This window comes from Pseudophryne corroboree, chromosome 6 (genome assembly GCF_028390025.1).
Source record: "Pseudophryne corroboree isolate aPseCor3 chromosome 6, aPseCor3.hap2, whole genome shotgun sequence".
NCBI lineage: Eukaryota > Metazoa > Chordata > Amphibia > Anura > Myobatrachidae > Pseudophryne > Pseudophryne corroboree.
Genome location: NC_086449.1, coordinates 101276043 through 101289245, shown reverse-complemented (window position 1 = coordinate 101289245; position 13203 = coordinate 101276043). Strand labels below are relative to the sequence as shown.

General features: G+C 46.1%; 1 protein-coding gene across 4 annotated transcripts in view; it reads left to right on the top strand.

Moving 5' to 3' along the window:
* Positions 1-13203, top strand: part of FGFR1 (fibroblast growth factor receptor 1) — a 155101-nt gene that overhangs the window by 92468 nt on the left and 49430 nt on the right. For 3 of the 4 annotated variants that reach the window (XM_063931546.1, XM_063931544.1, XM_063931545.1), the window contains exon 3: positions 1235-1498. The exons of the other annotated variant lie outside the window; for it this stretch is intronic. In XM_063931546.1, coding sequence (XP_063787616.1) covers positions 1235-1498 — 264 coding nt within the window. The remainder of the gene's footprint in view (positions 1-1234; positions 1499-13203) is intronic. 4 annotated transcript variants of the gene reach the window in all.

Sequence of the window (13203 nt, the reverse complement as noted above, 5' to 3'; positions counted from 1 at the left end):
GTATGTAACGGCAAACAGAGAATGGAAAGCTTTTGTGGACTACAGTGCCCAGAAATTGTTCTGTAGAGCATTCTCAGAATGTATACCTATAATGTTCTATTTAAGAAAATGACACTGCAGATGGACTAGTCTGAATGTACATGAAGAAATCTCTTATGTATTGCATCTACAACTTCTGACAGTATAGGAACTTGCTTGCACGAGGCGTTTACTTAGAGGAAGATGCACAAGTGTGTGCTTTTTATTACCCCCCCCCCCCCTTTCCTGTAGATCTAAACACTTTTTGCTCATCCAATATACATACCTACCCTTATCAGTGTCCACTGTGATAAGGAGAGGGCTCCTAAAACTGTCAGTGATTGCCATGAATTTACTTCTTCTAAAAGAATGAGTTAAAAACTTTATTTAATCCATATCTATTACTGCAAGGTGGCCTCCATATTGGGTAATTGGGTGTATATTAGAGCATTTATGGAAGGAACAATGCCTAGAAATGCAATTGAAATTAATTGGGTTGTTATTATACATGTTTATGAATCCAGTCGGCTTGTGTAGGGGGGGGGGGGGGATCCTCTGAGCACAATAATATGTCCTGAAGACTGTTTCAGCTGCATGTGTGTAGCCAAAATTGTCCTGTGTATTGGCCAACTTTCCATAACTGTCTTCTACAACGATGATGTGACTACTTTTACACTCTCACTCTCTTGCTGCAAAATACTATGTTTGTGTTTATTTGCATAGGACAATTTGATCTGATTGGCAGCTACAGTAATATGCTTCTCTGCTATTTATTTTATTAACGCTAATAAACCTGTTCTTCACCCATGAAGTACCTGCATAACTTTATATTTGCCATCGAAACCCAACTCCGTGAGATTATCAATTGAAATCCATAGTGAAAGTGTAAGGAATATTCCTGTACCCACTGAAAAATCAACTGTAAAAAGGGTATTCTAGACTTGGTCAGACAATCTTACTCCATCATATGGCCTATGGTGGATGTCCTGACTTTAGTTGATGAGAAACCTTTTGTTGGGAAACCTCTTTAGAAACCTCATAATTTGGAGCTGGCACTGCTTTGTCCAAAGCCAGCTGATTATTTTAAGTCACCAATAATAATAAAACAGAAAAGAAAACGAAGGCTATCCCAACAGGCCATGTTTTTATTTTTATTTTTTAACTGTAACATTTTATTTAATTCAGATTTTTTTTTTTTTATTTCCCTACCCCTCAGTTGGCCCAGAAACCAAACCAGAAATGGAATCGTATTTGGCTCGTCCTGGAGACCTGATAGTTTTACAGTGCAGGCTTCGAGAGGATGTTCAGAGCATCAGCTGGGTGAAAAACGGAGTTCAGCTTTTGGAGACTAACCGTACGCGCATTACAGGGGCCGCTATCCAGATTCTCAACGCAGAGCTGGAGGATTCTGGGTTGTATGCCTGCGTTACTAGTGGCCCATCTGGAACTGATACAGTTTTATTCAAAGTTAACATATCAGGTTTGTAGCTGCTGTCCGCCCGGTTTGAAATCAATTGTCCATTTTTTTCATTTAAATTGAAGGAAATGCAGCCAAAATATTTGAAGAACCACTAATACTAACTTAATTTGCATTACTTAGAAAAGACTAGTAATATTCACAAATTCATATGTAAAAGTTTCAACACATTCAAACTGATGATGTGAGAATTAAGTGATTGAAATTTTTTTATTTTTCTCCTATGCAGACCATTCTTTCAGTCTGCGAGTCTTCTCCATATAATCTGCATGGACTTTTATAAAATATCCTTAAGCTTTTCAAAGATTATAGCAGGTTGTGTGCAACTGTACAGCGTTTGCACAAAAACCTTCTTTTTAATGGAAAACTTTCTAAATTGTGCAATAATAATGGGACTTTCTCATATAGATTTGTGAATATTATAAAGCACGGTTTTCATTGCTTCAGCTTGTATTAACGTAATTTGCTTTAATAACTAAAATAGAAAAAAAATAATGTACTGCTTTATAACATTGTGTACTTTGCAAATGGAAAAAATGTTGTGTTCTGACATTTACAAAAAAAATGCAAAATGTATAATTGCTCTTTTCTACTCCTTTTATGGAGAGGTTTAATGCGACATGCACCTACTTTTGTGGACACAAATAAAAGATGTGCGGTGGAAGATATTAATATTCTTTAATGTGGGTATATATATATATATATATATATTTCTCTGACGTCCTAGTGGATGCTGGGAACTCCGTAAGGACCATGGGGAATAGCGGCTCCGCAGGAGACAGGGCACATCTAAAGAAAGCTTTAGGATCACCTGGTGTGCACTGGCTCCTCCCCCTATGACCCTCCTCCAAGCCCCAGTTAGATTTCTGTGCCCGACGAGAAGGGTGCACACTAGGGGCTCTCCTGAGCTCTTTGTGAAAGTTTTAGTTTAGGTTTATTATTTTCAGTGAGACCTGCTGGCAACAGGCTCACTGCATCGAGGGACTAAGGGGAGAAGAAGCGAACTCACCTGCGTGCAGAGTGGATTGGGCTTCTTAGGCTACTGGACATTAGCTCCAGAGGGACGATCACAGGTTCAGCCGGATGGGTCACCGGAGCCGCGCCGCCGGCCCCCTTACAGAGCCAGAAGAGCGAAGAGGTCCGGAAAAATTGGCGGCAGAAGACTTTCCTGTCTTCAGATAAAGGTAGGCGCACAGCACCGCAGCTGTGCGCCATTGCTCTCAGCACACTTCACACTCCGGTCACTGAGGGTGCAGGGCGCTGGGGGGGCAGCGCCCTGAGACGCAATAAATCGTTAGAAAACCTTTTATGGCTAAAATAAATGCATCACATATAACTCCTGGGCTATATGGATGCATTTAACCCCTGCCAAAACATACAAGAAAACGGATGATAAGGACGCCGAGGAAGGGGCGGAGCCTATCTCCTCAGCACACTGGCGCCATTTTCCCTCACAGCTCAGTTGGAGGGAAGCTCCCTGGCTCTCCCCTGCAGTCACTACACTACAGAAAGGGGTTAAAAAAGAGAGGGGGGCACAAATTAGGCGCAGTATATAACAATACAGCAGCTATAAAGGGAAAAACACTTATATAAGGTTATCCCTGTATATATATAGCGCTCTGGTGTGTGCTGGCAAACTCTCCCTCTGTCTCCCCAAAGGGCTAGTGGGGTCCTGTCCTCTATCAGAGCATTCCCTGTGTGTGTGCTGTGTGTCGGTACGTTTGTGTCGACATGTATGAGGAGAAAAATGATGTGGAGACGGAGTAGAGTGTCTGTAATAGTGTTGTCACCCCCTGGGGGGTCGACACCTGAGTGGATGTACTGTGGAAATTGCGTGACAGTGTCAGCTTTGTATAAAAGACAGTGGGACAGCCGGCTACTCAGCTTGTGCATGTCCAGACGTCTCATATAGGGGCTCTAAAGCGCCCGTTACCTCAGATACAGACGCCGACACGGATACCGATTCCTGTGTCGACGGTGAAGAGACAACCGTGATTTCCAAATAGGGCCACACATTGCATGATTGAGGCAATGAAAAAAGTTTACACTTTTCTGATAATATGAATACCACCAAAAAAAAGGGGTATTATGTTGGTGAGGAAAAACTTCCTGTAGTTTTCCTGAATCTGAGAAATAAAATGCGTGGGTTTCCCCCCGATAACAATTGATAATTTCTAAAAAGTTATTGGCAGTATACCTTTTCCCGCCAGAGGTTAGGGTGCGTTGGGAAACACCCCCTAGGGGGGATAAGGCGCTCACACGCTTGTAAGAACAAGGGCTCTACCCTCTCTTGAGATGGCCGCCCTTAAGGATCCTGCTGATAGAAAGCAGGAGGGTATCCTAAAATGTATTTACACACATACTGGTGTTATACTGCGACCAGCAATCGCCTCAGCCTGGATGTGCAGTGCTGGGTTGGCGTGGTCGGATTCCCTGACTGGAAATATGATATCCTAGATAAGGACAGTATATTATTGCCTATAGAGCAATTAAAAGATGCATTTCTATATATGCATGATGCACAGCGGAATATTTGCCGACTGGCATCAAGTATAAGTGCGTTGTCCAATTATACCAGTAAAGTGGTCAGGTGATGCGGATTCCAAACGGCATTTGGAAGTATTGCCTTAAAAGAGGGGATGTACCCCAGGTCGCCTCTCAAAATAAGACGCCGTATTATCAGGCGCAGGCCTGGTTGGCAAGCGGACAAAAGGGTTCCTCTTTTCTGCTCGTGACAGAGGGAGAGGAAAATGGCTGCAGAGTTCAGCCAGTTCCAAGGAACAGAAACTCTTTTTCGCCTCTGCCAAGCCCTCAGTATGACGCTAGGGCTTTACAAGTTCAGGCACGGTGGGGTCCCGTTCTCAATGAATTTCAGTGCGCAGTGGGCTCACTCGCAAGTAGACCCCTGGATCCTTCTGGTAATATTTCAGGGGTACAAATTGGAATTCGAGACGTATCCCCCTCGCCGTTTCCAAAGGTCTGTTTTACCGACGTCTCCCGCTGACAGGGAGGCAGTTTTGGAAACCATTCACAAGCTGTATTCCCAGCAGGTGATAATCAAGGTACCCCTCCTGCAACAGGGAACGGGGTATTATTCCACACTATTGTGGTACCGAAGCCAGACGGCTCGGGGAGACCGATTTTAAAATCTAAAATCTAAAATCTTTGAACACTTGCAAGGTTCAAATTCAAAATTGAGTCACTCAGAGCAGTGATTGCAAACCTGGAAGAAGGGGACTACATGATGTCTCGGGACATCAAGGATGCTTACCTTCATGTCAAAATTTACCCTTCTCACCAAGGGTATTTCAGGTTATGGTACAGAACTGTCACTATCAGTTCGGACGCTGCCGTAGGGATGGTCCACGGCACCCCGGGTCTTTACTGAAGTAATGACCGTAATGATGATATTCCTTCGAAGGAAGGGAATTTTAGTTATCCGTTACTTGGACGATTCCCTGATAAGGGTAAGATCCAGGGAACAGTTGGAGATCGGTGTAACGCTATATCAGGTAGTGTTGCGGCAGCACGATTGGATTCTCAATATTCCAAAATCGCAGCTGGTTCCGACGACTTGTCTTCTGTTCCTAGGGATGATCCTGGACACAGTCCAGAAAGAAGGTGTTTCTCCCGGAGGAGAAAGCCAGGGAGTTATCCGAGCTAGTCAGGAACCTCCTAAAACCGAACCAAGTCTCAGTGCATCAATGCACAAGGGTTCTGGGTAAAAATGGTGGCTTCCTACGAAGCAATCCCATTCGGCAGATTCCACGCAAGACTTTCCAGTGGAACCTACTGGACAAATGGTCCGGGTCGCATCTTCAGATGCTTCAGCGGATAACCCTGTCACCGGGGACAAGGGTATCCCTCCTGTGGTGGTTGCAGAGTGCTCATCTTCTAGAGGGCCGCAGATTCGGCATTCGGGACTGGGTCCTGGTGGCCACGGATGCCAGCCTGCGAGGCTGGGGAGCAGTCACACAGGGAAGGAATTTCCAGGGCTTATGGTCAAGCCTGGAGACATCTCTTCATATAAACATTCTGGAACTAAGGGCCATTTACAATGCCCTAAGTCAAGCGAAACCCCTGCTTCAGGGTCAGGCGGTATTGATCCAATCGGACAACATCACGTCAGTCGCCCACGTAAACAGACAGGGCGGCACGGGAAGCAGGGGGGCAATGGCAGAAGCTGCAAGGATTCTTCGCTGGGCGGAAAATCATGTGATAGCACTGTCAGCAGTGTTCATTCCGGGAGTGGACAACTGGGAAGCAGACTTCCTCAGCAGACACGACCTTCACCCGGGAGAGTGGGGACTTCACCCAGAAGTCTTCCACCTGATTGTAAACCGTTGGGAAAAACCAAAGGTGGACATAATGGCGTCCCGTCTAAACAAAAAACTAGACAGATATTGCGCCAGGTCAGGGGACCCTCAGGCAATAGCGGTGGACGCTCTGGTAACACCGTGGGTGTACCAGTCAGTGTATGTGTTCCCTCCTCTGCCTCTCATACCAAAAGTACTGAGAATCATAAGAAGGAGAGGAGTAAGAACTATACTCGTGGTTCCGGATTGGCCAAGAAGGACTTGGTATCCGGAACTTCAAGAGATGCTCACGGACGAACCGTGGCCTCTACCTCTAAGAAAGGACCTGCTCCAGCAGGGGCCTTGTCTGTTCCAAGACTTACCGCGGCTGCGTTTGACGGCTTGGCGGTTGAACGCCGGATCCTGAAGGAAAAAGGCATTCCAGATGAAGTCATCCCTACCCTGGTCAAGACCAGGAAGGACGTAACCGCAAAACATTATCACCGCATTTGGCGAAAATATGTTGCGTGGTGGGAGGCCAAGAAGGCCCCTACAGAGGAATTTCAACTGGGTCGTTTCCTCCATTTCCTGCAAACAGGACTGTCTATGGGCCTAAAATTAGGGCCCATTAAGGTTCAAATTTCGGCCCTGTCGATTTTCTTCCAAAAGGAACTGGCTTCAGTGCCTGAAGTTCAGACATTTGTAAAAGGGGTACTGCATATACAGCCTCCTTTTGTGCCTCCAGTGGCACCTTGGGATCTCAATGTTGTGTTGAGTTTCCTAAAGTCACATTGGTTTGAACCACTCACCACTGTGGACTTAAAATATCTCACATGGAAGGTGACGATGCTGTTAGCCCTGGCTTCAGCCAGGCGTGTGTCAGAACTGGCGGCTTTATCATATAAAAGCCCTTATTTAATATTTCATTCTGACAGGGCAGAATTGAGGACTTGTCCTCAATTTCTACCTAAGGTGGTTTCTGCATTTCACATGAAGCAACCTATTGTGGTACCTGCGGCTACTAAGGACTTGGAGGATTCCAAGTTGCTTGACGTGGTCAGGGCCCTGAAAATATATGTTTCCAGGACGGCTGGAGTCAGAAAATCTGACTCACTGTTTATCCTGTATGCACCCAACAAACTGGGTGCTCCTGCTTCTAAGCAGACGATTGCTCGTTGGATTTGTAGTACAATTCAGCTTGCACATTCTGTGGCAGGCCTGCCACAGCCAAAAATCTTAAAATGCCCACTCCACAAGGAAGGTGGGCTCATCTTGGGCAGCTGCCCGAGGGGTCTCGGCTTTACAACTTTGCCGAGCAGTTACTTGGTCAGGAGCAAATACGTTTGTAAACTTCTACAAATTTGATACCCTGGCTGAGGAGGACCTGGAGTTCTCTCATTCGGTGCTGCAGAGTCATCCGCACTCTCCCGCCCGTTTGGGAGCTTTGGTATAATCCCCATGGTCCTTACGGAGTTCCCAGCATCCACTAGGACGTCAGAGAAAATAAGAATTTACTTACCGATAATTCTATTTCTCGTAGTCCGTAGTGGATGCTGGGCGCCCATCCCAAGTGCGGATTGTCTGCAATACTGGTACATAATTATTGTTACCAAAAAATTCGGGTTATTGTTGTAGTGAGCCATCTTTTATAGAGGCTTCTCTATTATCATGCTGTTAACTGGATTCAGATCACAAGTTGTACAGTGTGATTGGTGTGGCTGGTATGAGTCTTACCCGGGATTCAAAATCCTTCCTTATTGTGTACGCTCGTCCGGGCACAGTATCCTAACTGAGGCTTGGAGGAGGGTCATAGGGGGAGGAGCCAGTGCACACCAGGTGATCCTAAAGCTTTCTTTAGATGTGCCCTGTCTCCTGCGGAGCCGCTATTCCCCATGGTCCTTACGGAGTTCCCAGCATCCACTACGGACTACGAGAAATAGAATTATCGGTAAGTAAATTCTTATTATTTATTTATTTATTTATAGTGTAGGTACTTGCGTCATACTAAGGGGGAATATAAATGTTCCCGTTAATTTTTCAAGCAAAAAAATACAGGCTTTTGCCTGATGGTCATTATAAGGCAATTCAATTGCAGCCCATTTTTTTCATACGATAAGTTTTTACACGCTCAATCCCAAAAACGGGTCTGTTATCAAGGATTTTTTTCACCGGCTTCTGGGCAGGTGGAATAAAAAAAAAACCAATAGTGCCAGTTTTCGATGCTAATTGGATAGCCCTTGAGGGATCAATTAGCCCCCTATATTTTATTTCAGACTGATCTTTATTTTGTTTGCTAGTAATTATAGCTTTTTATCATGAGGCTTTTCCTACATATACTCTTTGTTGCTGCATACTTGGCCAGAATGGTCAGGAGACTAATGAATTTTGGGGAGCTCTCCTGTGAGAGAAGGCCAACATCAAAGATCCCGCCCACTTTCCCAGTGAAGTGCGCGATCCTGGGGTTTGGTGACGTAATGTGTGTTGAATCCATTAGTTGTGCTCTCTCGCTCTACAATGCCGTGAATTGCAGCTTTGTACAGCTGGGGACACAACCGCAGTTGCACAATTTTGTAATGGTTCTCTCAGAGGGAACATTTTTAAAATGGGTAAGTATGTTCTTGATATAGGCAAGACCCACATTTATGGCATGATTGCCACTATTTCTTAATATACATTGTTTCTGCTTTATGTGATGTGTAACAGCTGTGCACTGTATCACCAATGTGATTGCCTTCACCCACTAATCTAAAATAAAATTGATACCTTTGACACTTTCCATAGCAGTGATGGGAAATGCCTGTTGGTCCCTTAGATAGCTAATTAGGTTAAACATTTTAAAATCACATATAAGCCGTGACTTGATTGGGACCCTTTGTTGACTGTGGCCCTACCTTGGAAACGTCCCCTCCTTAGCACTGCAGTGTGTGTATGAGTTTGTGTGTGAAAGTATTGGGAATGGAGTGTTAAGTGGTGTTTGTTTTTAGACCCTTACAAGCCATTTGCCTACAATCCTTTGAAATTGCTCATCTACTTAATGCATCCATTTGGTGCTCTGTAATGCATTTCATGGTTTCGTTTGCCATCATGTGTAGTGCAAGCTTCTCACTCTTTGTTTTTATATGGAGCACGTTACAATTTTATGCTCTTTATTTTATTTTTTTCTAAATGTTTTATTATGGCACTTGTCATTCATGCTTATAACTGTCCTACATGTTTCTGTATACTCCTCTAAATTAGCACTGTCCACCAAGAACAAAGGTCATTCTTGTGGTATACTCTGCTGTGCAGAGCTGGATTAAAACCCCAGGAAATATACTGGTTTGGCCCACATCAACCCCTCCATTTTGCAAATAAAAAATAAGACCTAAGTTTAGGTTATTCGGGCCCATGTGTGACAGCCTAGGCTGCTTAATGATTGTCCAGCTATGAGTGAATGTTCTTTAAAGTACCACTAAAGGCCCCCATCCACTAGTGAGACATATCTGAACTGAAAGTCGGATCCGATTTCCCCCCGACCTTCCCAGGAGTCCTGCGATTACGATGTGCAACTGAGTGGGTTTTTTTTTTTTTTTTACATCTGATGAATCGCATCCGATTGTGTACAAATGCATTCCGATGTGCACCTTCTTCTCCCATTGCGATAGATATTCATGGCAGCCATGTCAATCTGCACGGGAACGCGCCTCGGTTCGGAGTCGGAGGAAAATGACATGCGATGTGACACTTTTCATCCGATTCATCAAATAGAAAGCTCGGAATCGGATGAAAATTGGTCATATTGCACTAGTGGATTGGGGCCTTTAATATAAAACTGTTCCATTATAGACACAAGCATTAATACAGTCAGTATGAACTCTATATACGACTTTCTAGTATTGTTAAGGATGCCCCTTTGGCCCCAGAACAGCCTGAATTACTTGTGGCTCGGATTCAACAAGGTGGCAGATCTGCAATATTTTGCTAATGAGAGAGGTCAGAGCAGAGTGGACCAGAATGGTACAAGCTGACAGGAAGGTGACATTAACTCAAATGGTATCCGGACCCCAGATAGACACCACTTAGGTCAACACCAATTGGTCGACACACCTTAGGCTGACACCTGAAATAGGTCGACATGGAAAAAAGTCGAAGTGAGTTTTTAAAAGAAAAAAAATATTTTTTGAACTTTTTCATACTTTACGATCCATGTGGACTACAATTGGGAACGGTAACCTGTGCCGAGCGCAGCGGTAGTGGAGCGAGGCACCTTGCCCGAAGCATGGCGAGCGAACGCTGTGCACTAATTGGGGTTCCCAGTCACATTACGGTGAAAACTACGCCAAAAAAAACCCATTAAAAAATTGTCCATGTTGACCTTTTGTCCATGTCGACCTATTTCAGGTGTCGACCTTAGGAGTCGACCTAAGTGGTGTTGACCTTGAGTTCCATACCCAACTCAAATAACCATATGCATGGTTGGACTGCCTATCTGGCAGAAGAACTGGTTGCCCCTTTCTAGAATGGGTCATGTTGGGAGGTATGCATATGTTACACCATTGAAATTTTGAAGAGCATCTCCAACGGGTTCACTACGGGTGGCCGGCGGTCGGGCTCCCGGCGACCAGCATCCCGGCGCCGGGAGCCCGACCGCCGGCTTGGCGAGCGCAAATGAGCCCCTTGCGGGCTCGCTGCGCTCGCCACGCTACGGGCACGGTGCGCGCCACACTTTTATTCTCCCTCTATGGGGGTCGTGGACCCCCACGAGGGAAAATAATTGTCGGTATGCCGGCTGTCGGGCTCCCGGCGCCGGTATACTGAGCGCCGGGAGCCCGACCGCCGGCAAACAGAAGACCACCCTCTCCAACCTTGAAGTGAATGGGCTACAGCAGCAAAAGATGACACTCGGTTCCACTTTTACCAGCTAAGAACAGAAAACTGAGGCTACAGTGAGCACAAGCCCGCACTGCTGTGAATAGGAAAAAAAAGTCCCCGCTTTGATACATCTGAATCTCAGGGCGGAATGAACTAAAATCAAAATGCAGCCAAAACTCCAGAGTGCAATATACTTTCAGGAGCTTGGACCAGTTAGCCAACATCATCTTTAGATGGCGTTGCCCCATAGAAGCCTATGGGCTTCTTTCCACATTCTTCTTTGGAAGGATTACAGTCGGATCCCTCCCAGTGTCCTAGGCAGCGCGCACATCATCTGCTGCATGCACAGAAGGAAGAGCTGTCCTTTACAAATGTAATCACAACACTAGAGTCATACCAGCGTTTTCTCTAACGTCCTAGTGGATGCTGGGGACTCCGTAAGGACCATGGGGAATAGACGGGCTCCGCAGGAGACAGGGCACTTTAAGAAAGAATTTGGATACTGGTGTGCTCTGGCTCCTACCTCTATGTCCCTCCTCCAGACCTCAGTTTTGAATCTGTGCCCGGACGAGCTGGGTGCTACTTAGTGAGCTCTCCTGAGCTTGCTAAAAAGAAAGTATTTTGTTAGGTTTTTTTATTTTCAGAGAGATCTGCTGGCAACAGGCTCCCTGCTACATGGGACTGAGAGGAGAGAAGCAGCCCTACTCACCAAAGATAGGTCCTGCTTCTTAGGCTACTGGACACCATTAGCTCCAGAGGGATCGTACACAGGATCGCACCCTTGGTCGTCCGATCCCGAAGCCGCGCCGCCGTCCCGCTCGCAGAGCCAGAAGACAGAAGCCGGTGTCTGAAGCAAGAAGACGTCGAAATCGGCGGCAGAAGACTCCAGTCTTCATATGAGGCAGCGCACAGCACTGCAGCTGTGCGCCATTGCTCCCACACTAACCCACACACTCCGGTCACTGTAGGGCGCAGGGAGGGGGGGGGCGCCCTGGGCAGCAATTAGGAACCTCTTGGCAAAAAGCAGCATATATACAGTTGGGCACTGTATATATGCATCAGCCCCCGCCATTATTTTACACACAAACGCGGGACAGAATCCCGCCGCTGAGGGGGCGGGGCTTCTTCCTCAGCACTCACCAGCGCCATTTTCTCTCCACAGCTCCGCTGAGAGGAAGCTCCCCAGGCTCTCCCCTGCAGAATCACGGTAGAAGAGGGTAAAAAGAGAGGGGGGGGGGGGCACATAAATTTGGCGCAAAAACAGTATATACAGCAGCTACTGGGTTAACACTAAGTTACTGTGTGATTCCTGGGTCATATAGCGCTGGGGTGTGTGCTGGCATACTGTCTCTCCAAAAGGCCTTGTGGGGGAACTGTCTTCAAATAGAGCATCCCCTGTGTGTGTGGTGTGTCGGCATGTTTGAGGAGGAAGGCTATGTGGAAACAGAGCGGGAACAAATGAATGTGGGGTCGCCGCCGACACCCGATTGGATGGATATGTGGAAGGTTTTAAATGATAATGTTAATTCCTTGCATAAAAGGTTGGATAAAGCTGAAGCCTTGGGACAGTCAGGGTCTCAACCCATGCCTGATCCTATGTCGCAGAGGCCGTCAGGGTCTCAGAAGCGCCCACTATCCCAAATTGTTGACACAGATATCGACACGGATTCTGACTCCAGTGTCGATGGCGATGAGATAAAGTTACAGCCTAAAATGGCTAAAGCCATCCGTTACATGATTATAGCAATGAAAGATGTGTTGCACATCACAGAGGAAACCCCAGTCCCTGACAAGAGGGTTTATATGTATGGGGGAAAAAAGGCAAGAGGTGACCTTTCCCCCTTCACATGAGTTAAATGAGTTATGTGAAAAGGCTTGGGAATCTCCAGATAGGAAACTGCAGATTTCCAAACGGATGCTTATGGCGTATCCCTTCCCGCCAACGGACAGGCTACGCTGGGAATCCTCCCCTAGGGTGGACAAAGCTCTAAAAAGCTTATCCAAGAAGGTAGCCCTGCCGTCACAGGATACGGCCACCCTAAAGGATGCTGCTGATAGAAAGCAGGAGGGTATCCTGAAGTCCATTTATATACATTCAGGTACCTTACTAAGGCCGGCGATTGCGTCGGCCTGGATGTGTAGTGCGGTAGCAGCATGGACAGATACCTTATCTGAGGAACTTGATACCTTGGATAAGGATACTATATTACTAACCCTGGGGCATATAAAGACGCTGTCCTATATATGAGAGATGCTCAAAATACTGGGCTCTAGAATAAATGCAATGTCGATTTCTGCCAGAAGGGTCCTGTGGACTCGGCAATGGACAGGCGATGCCGACTCAAAAAGGCACATGGAGGTTTTACCTTACAAGGGTGAGGAATTGTTTGGGGACGGTCTTTCGGACCTGGTCTCCACAGCTACGGCTGGAAAGTCAAATTTTTTGCCATATGTTCCCTCACAACCTAAGAAAGCACCGTATTACCAAATGCAGTCCTTTCGATCACAAAAAGGCAAGAAAGTCCGAGGTGTGTCCTTTCTTGCCAGAGGCAGGGGTAGAGG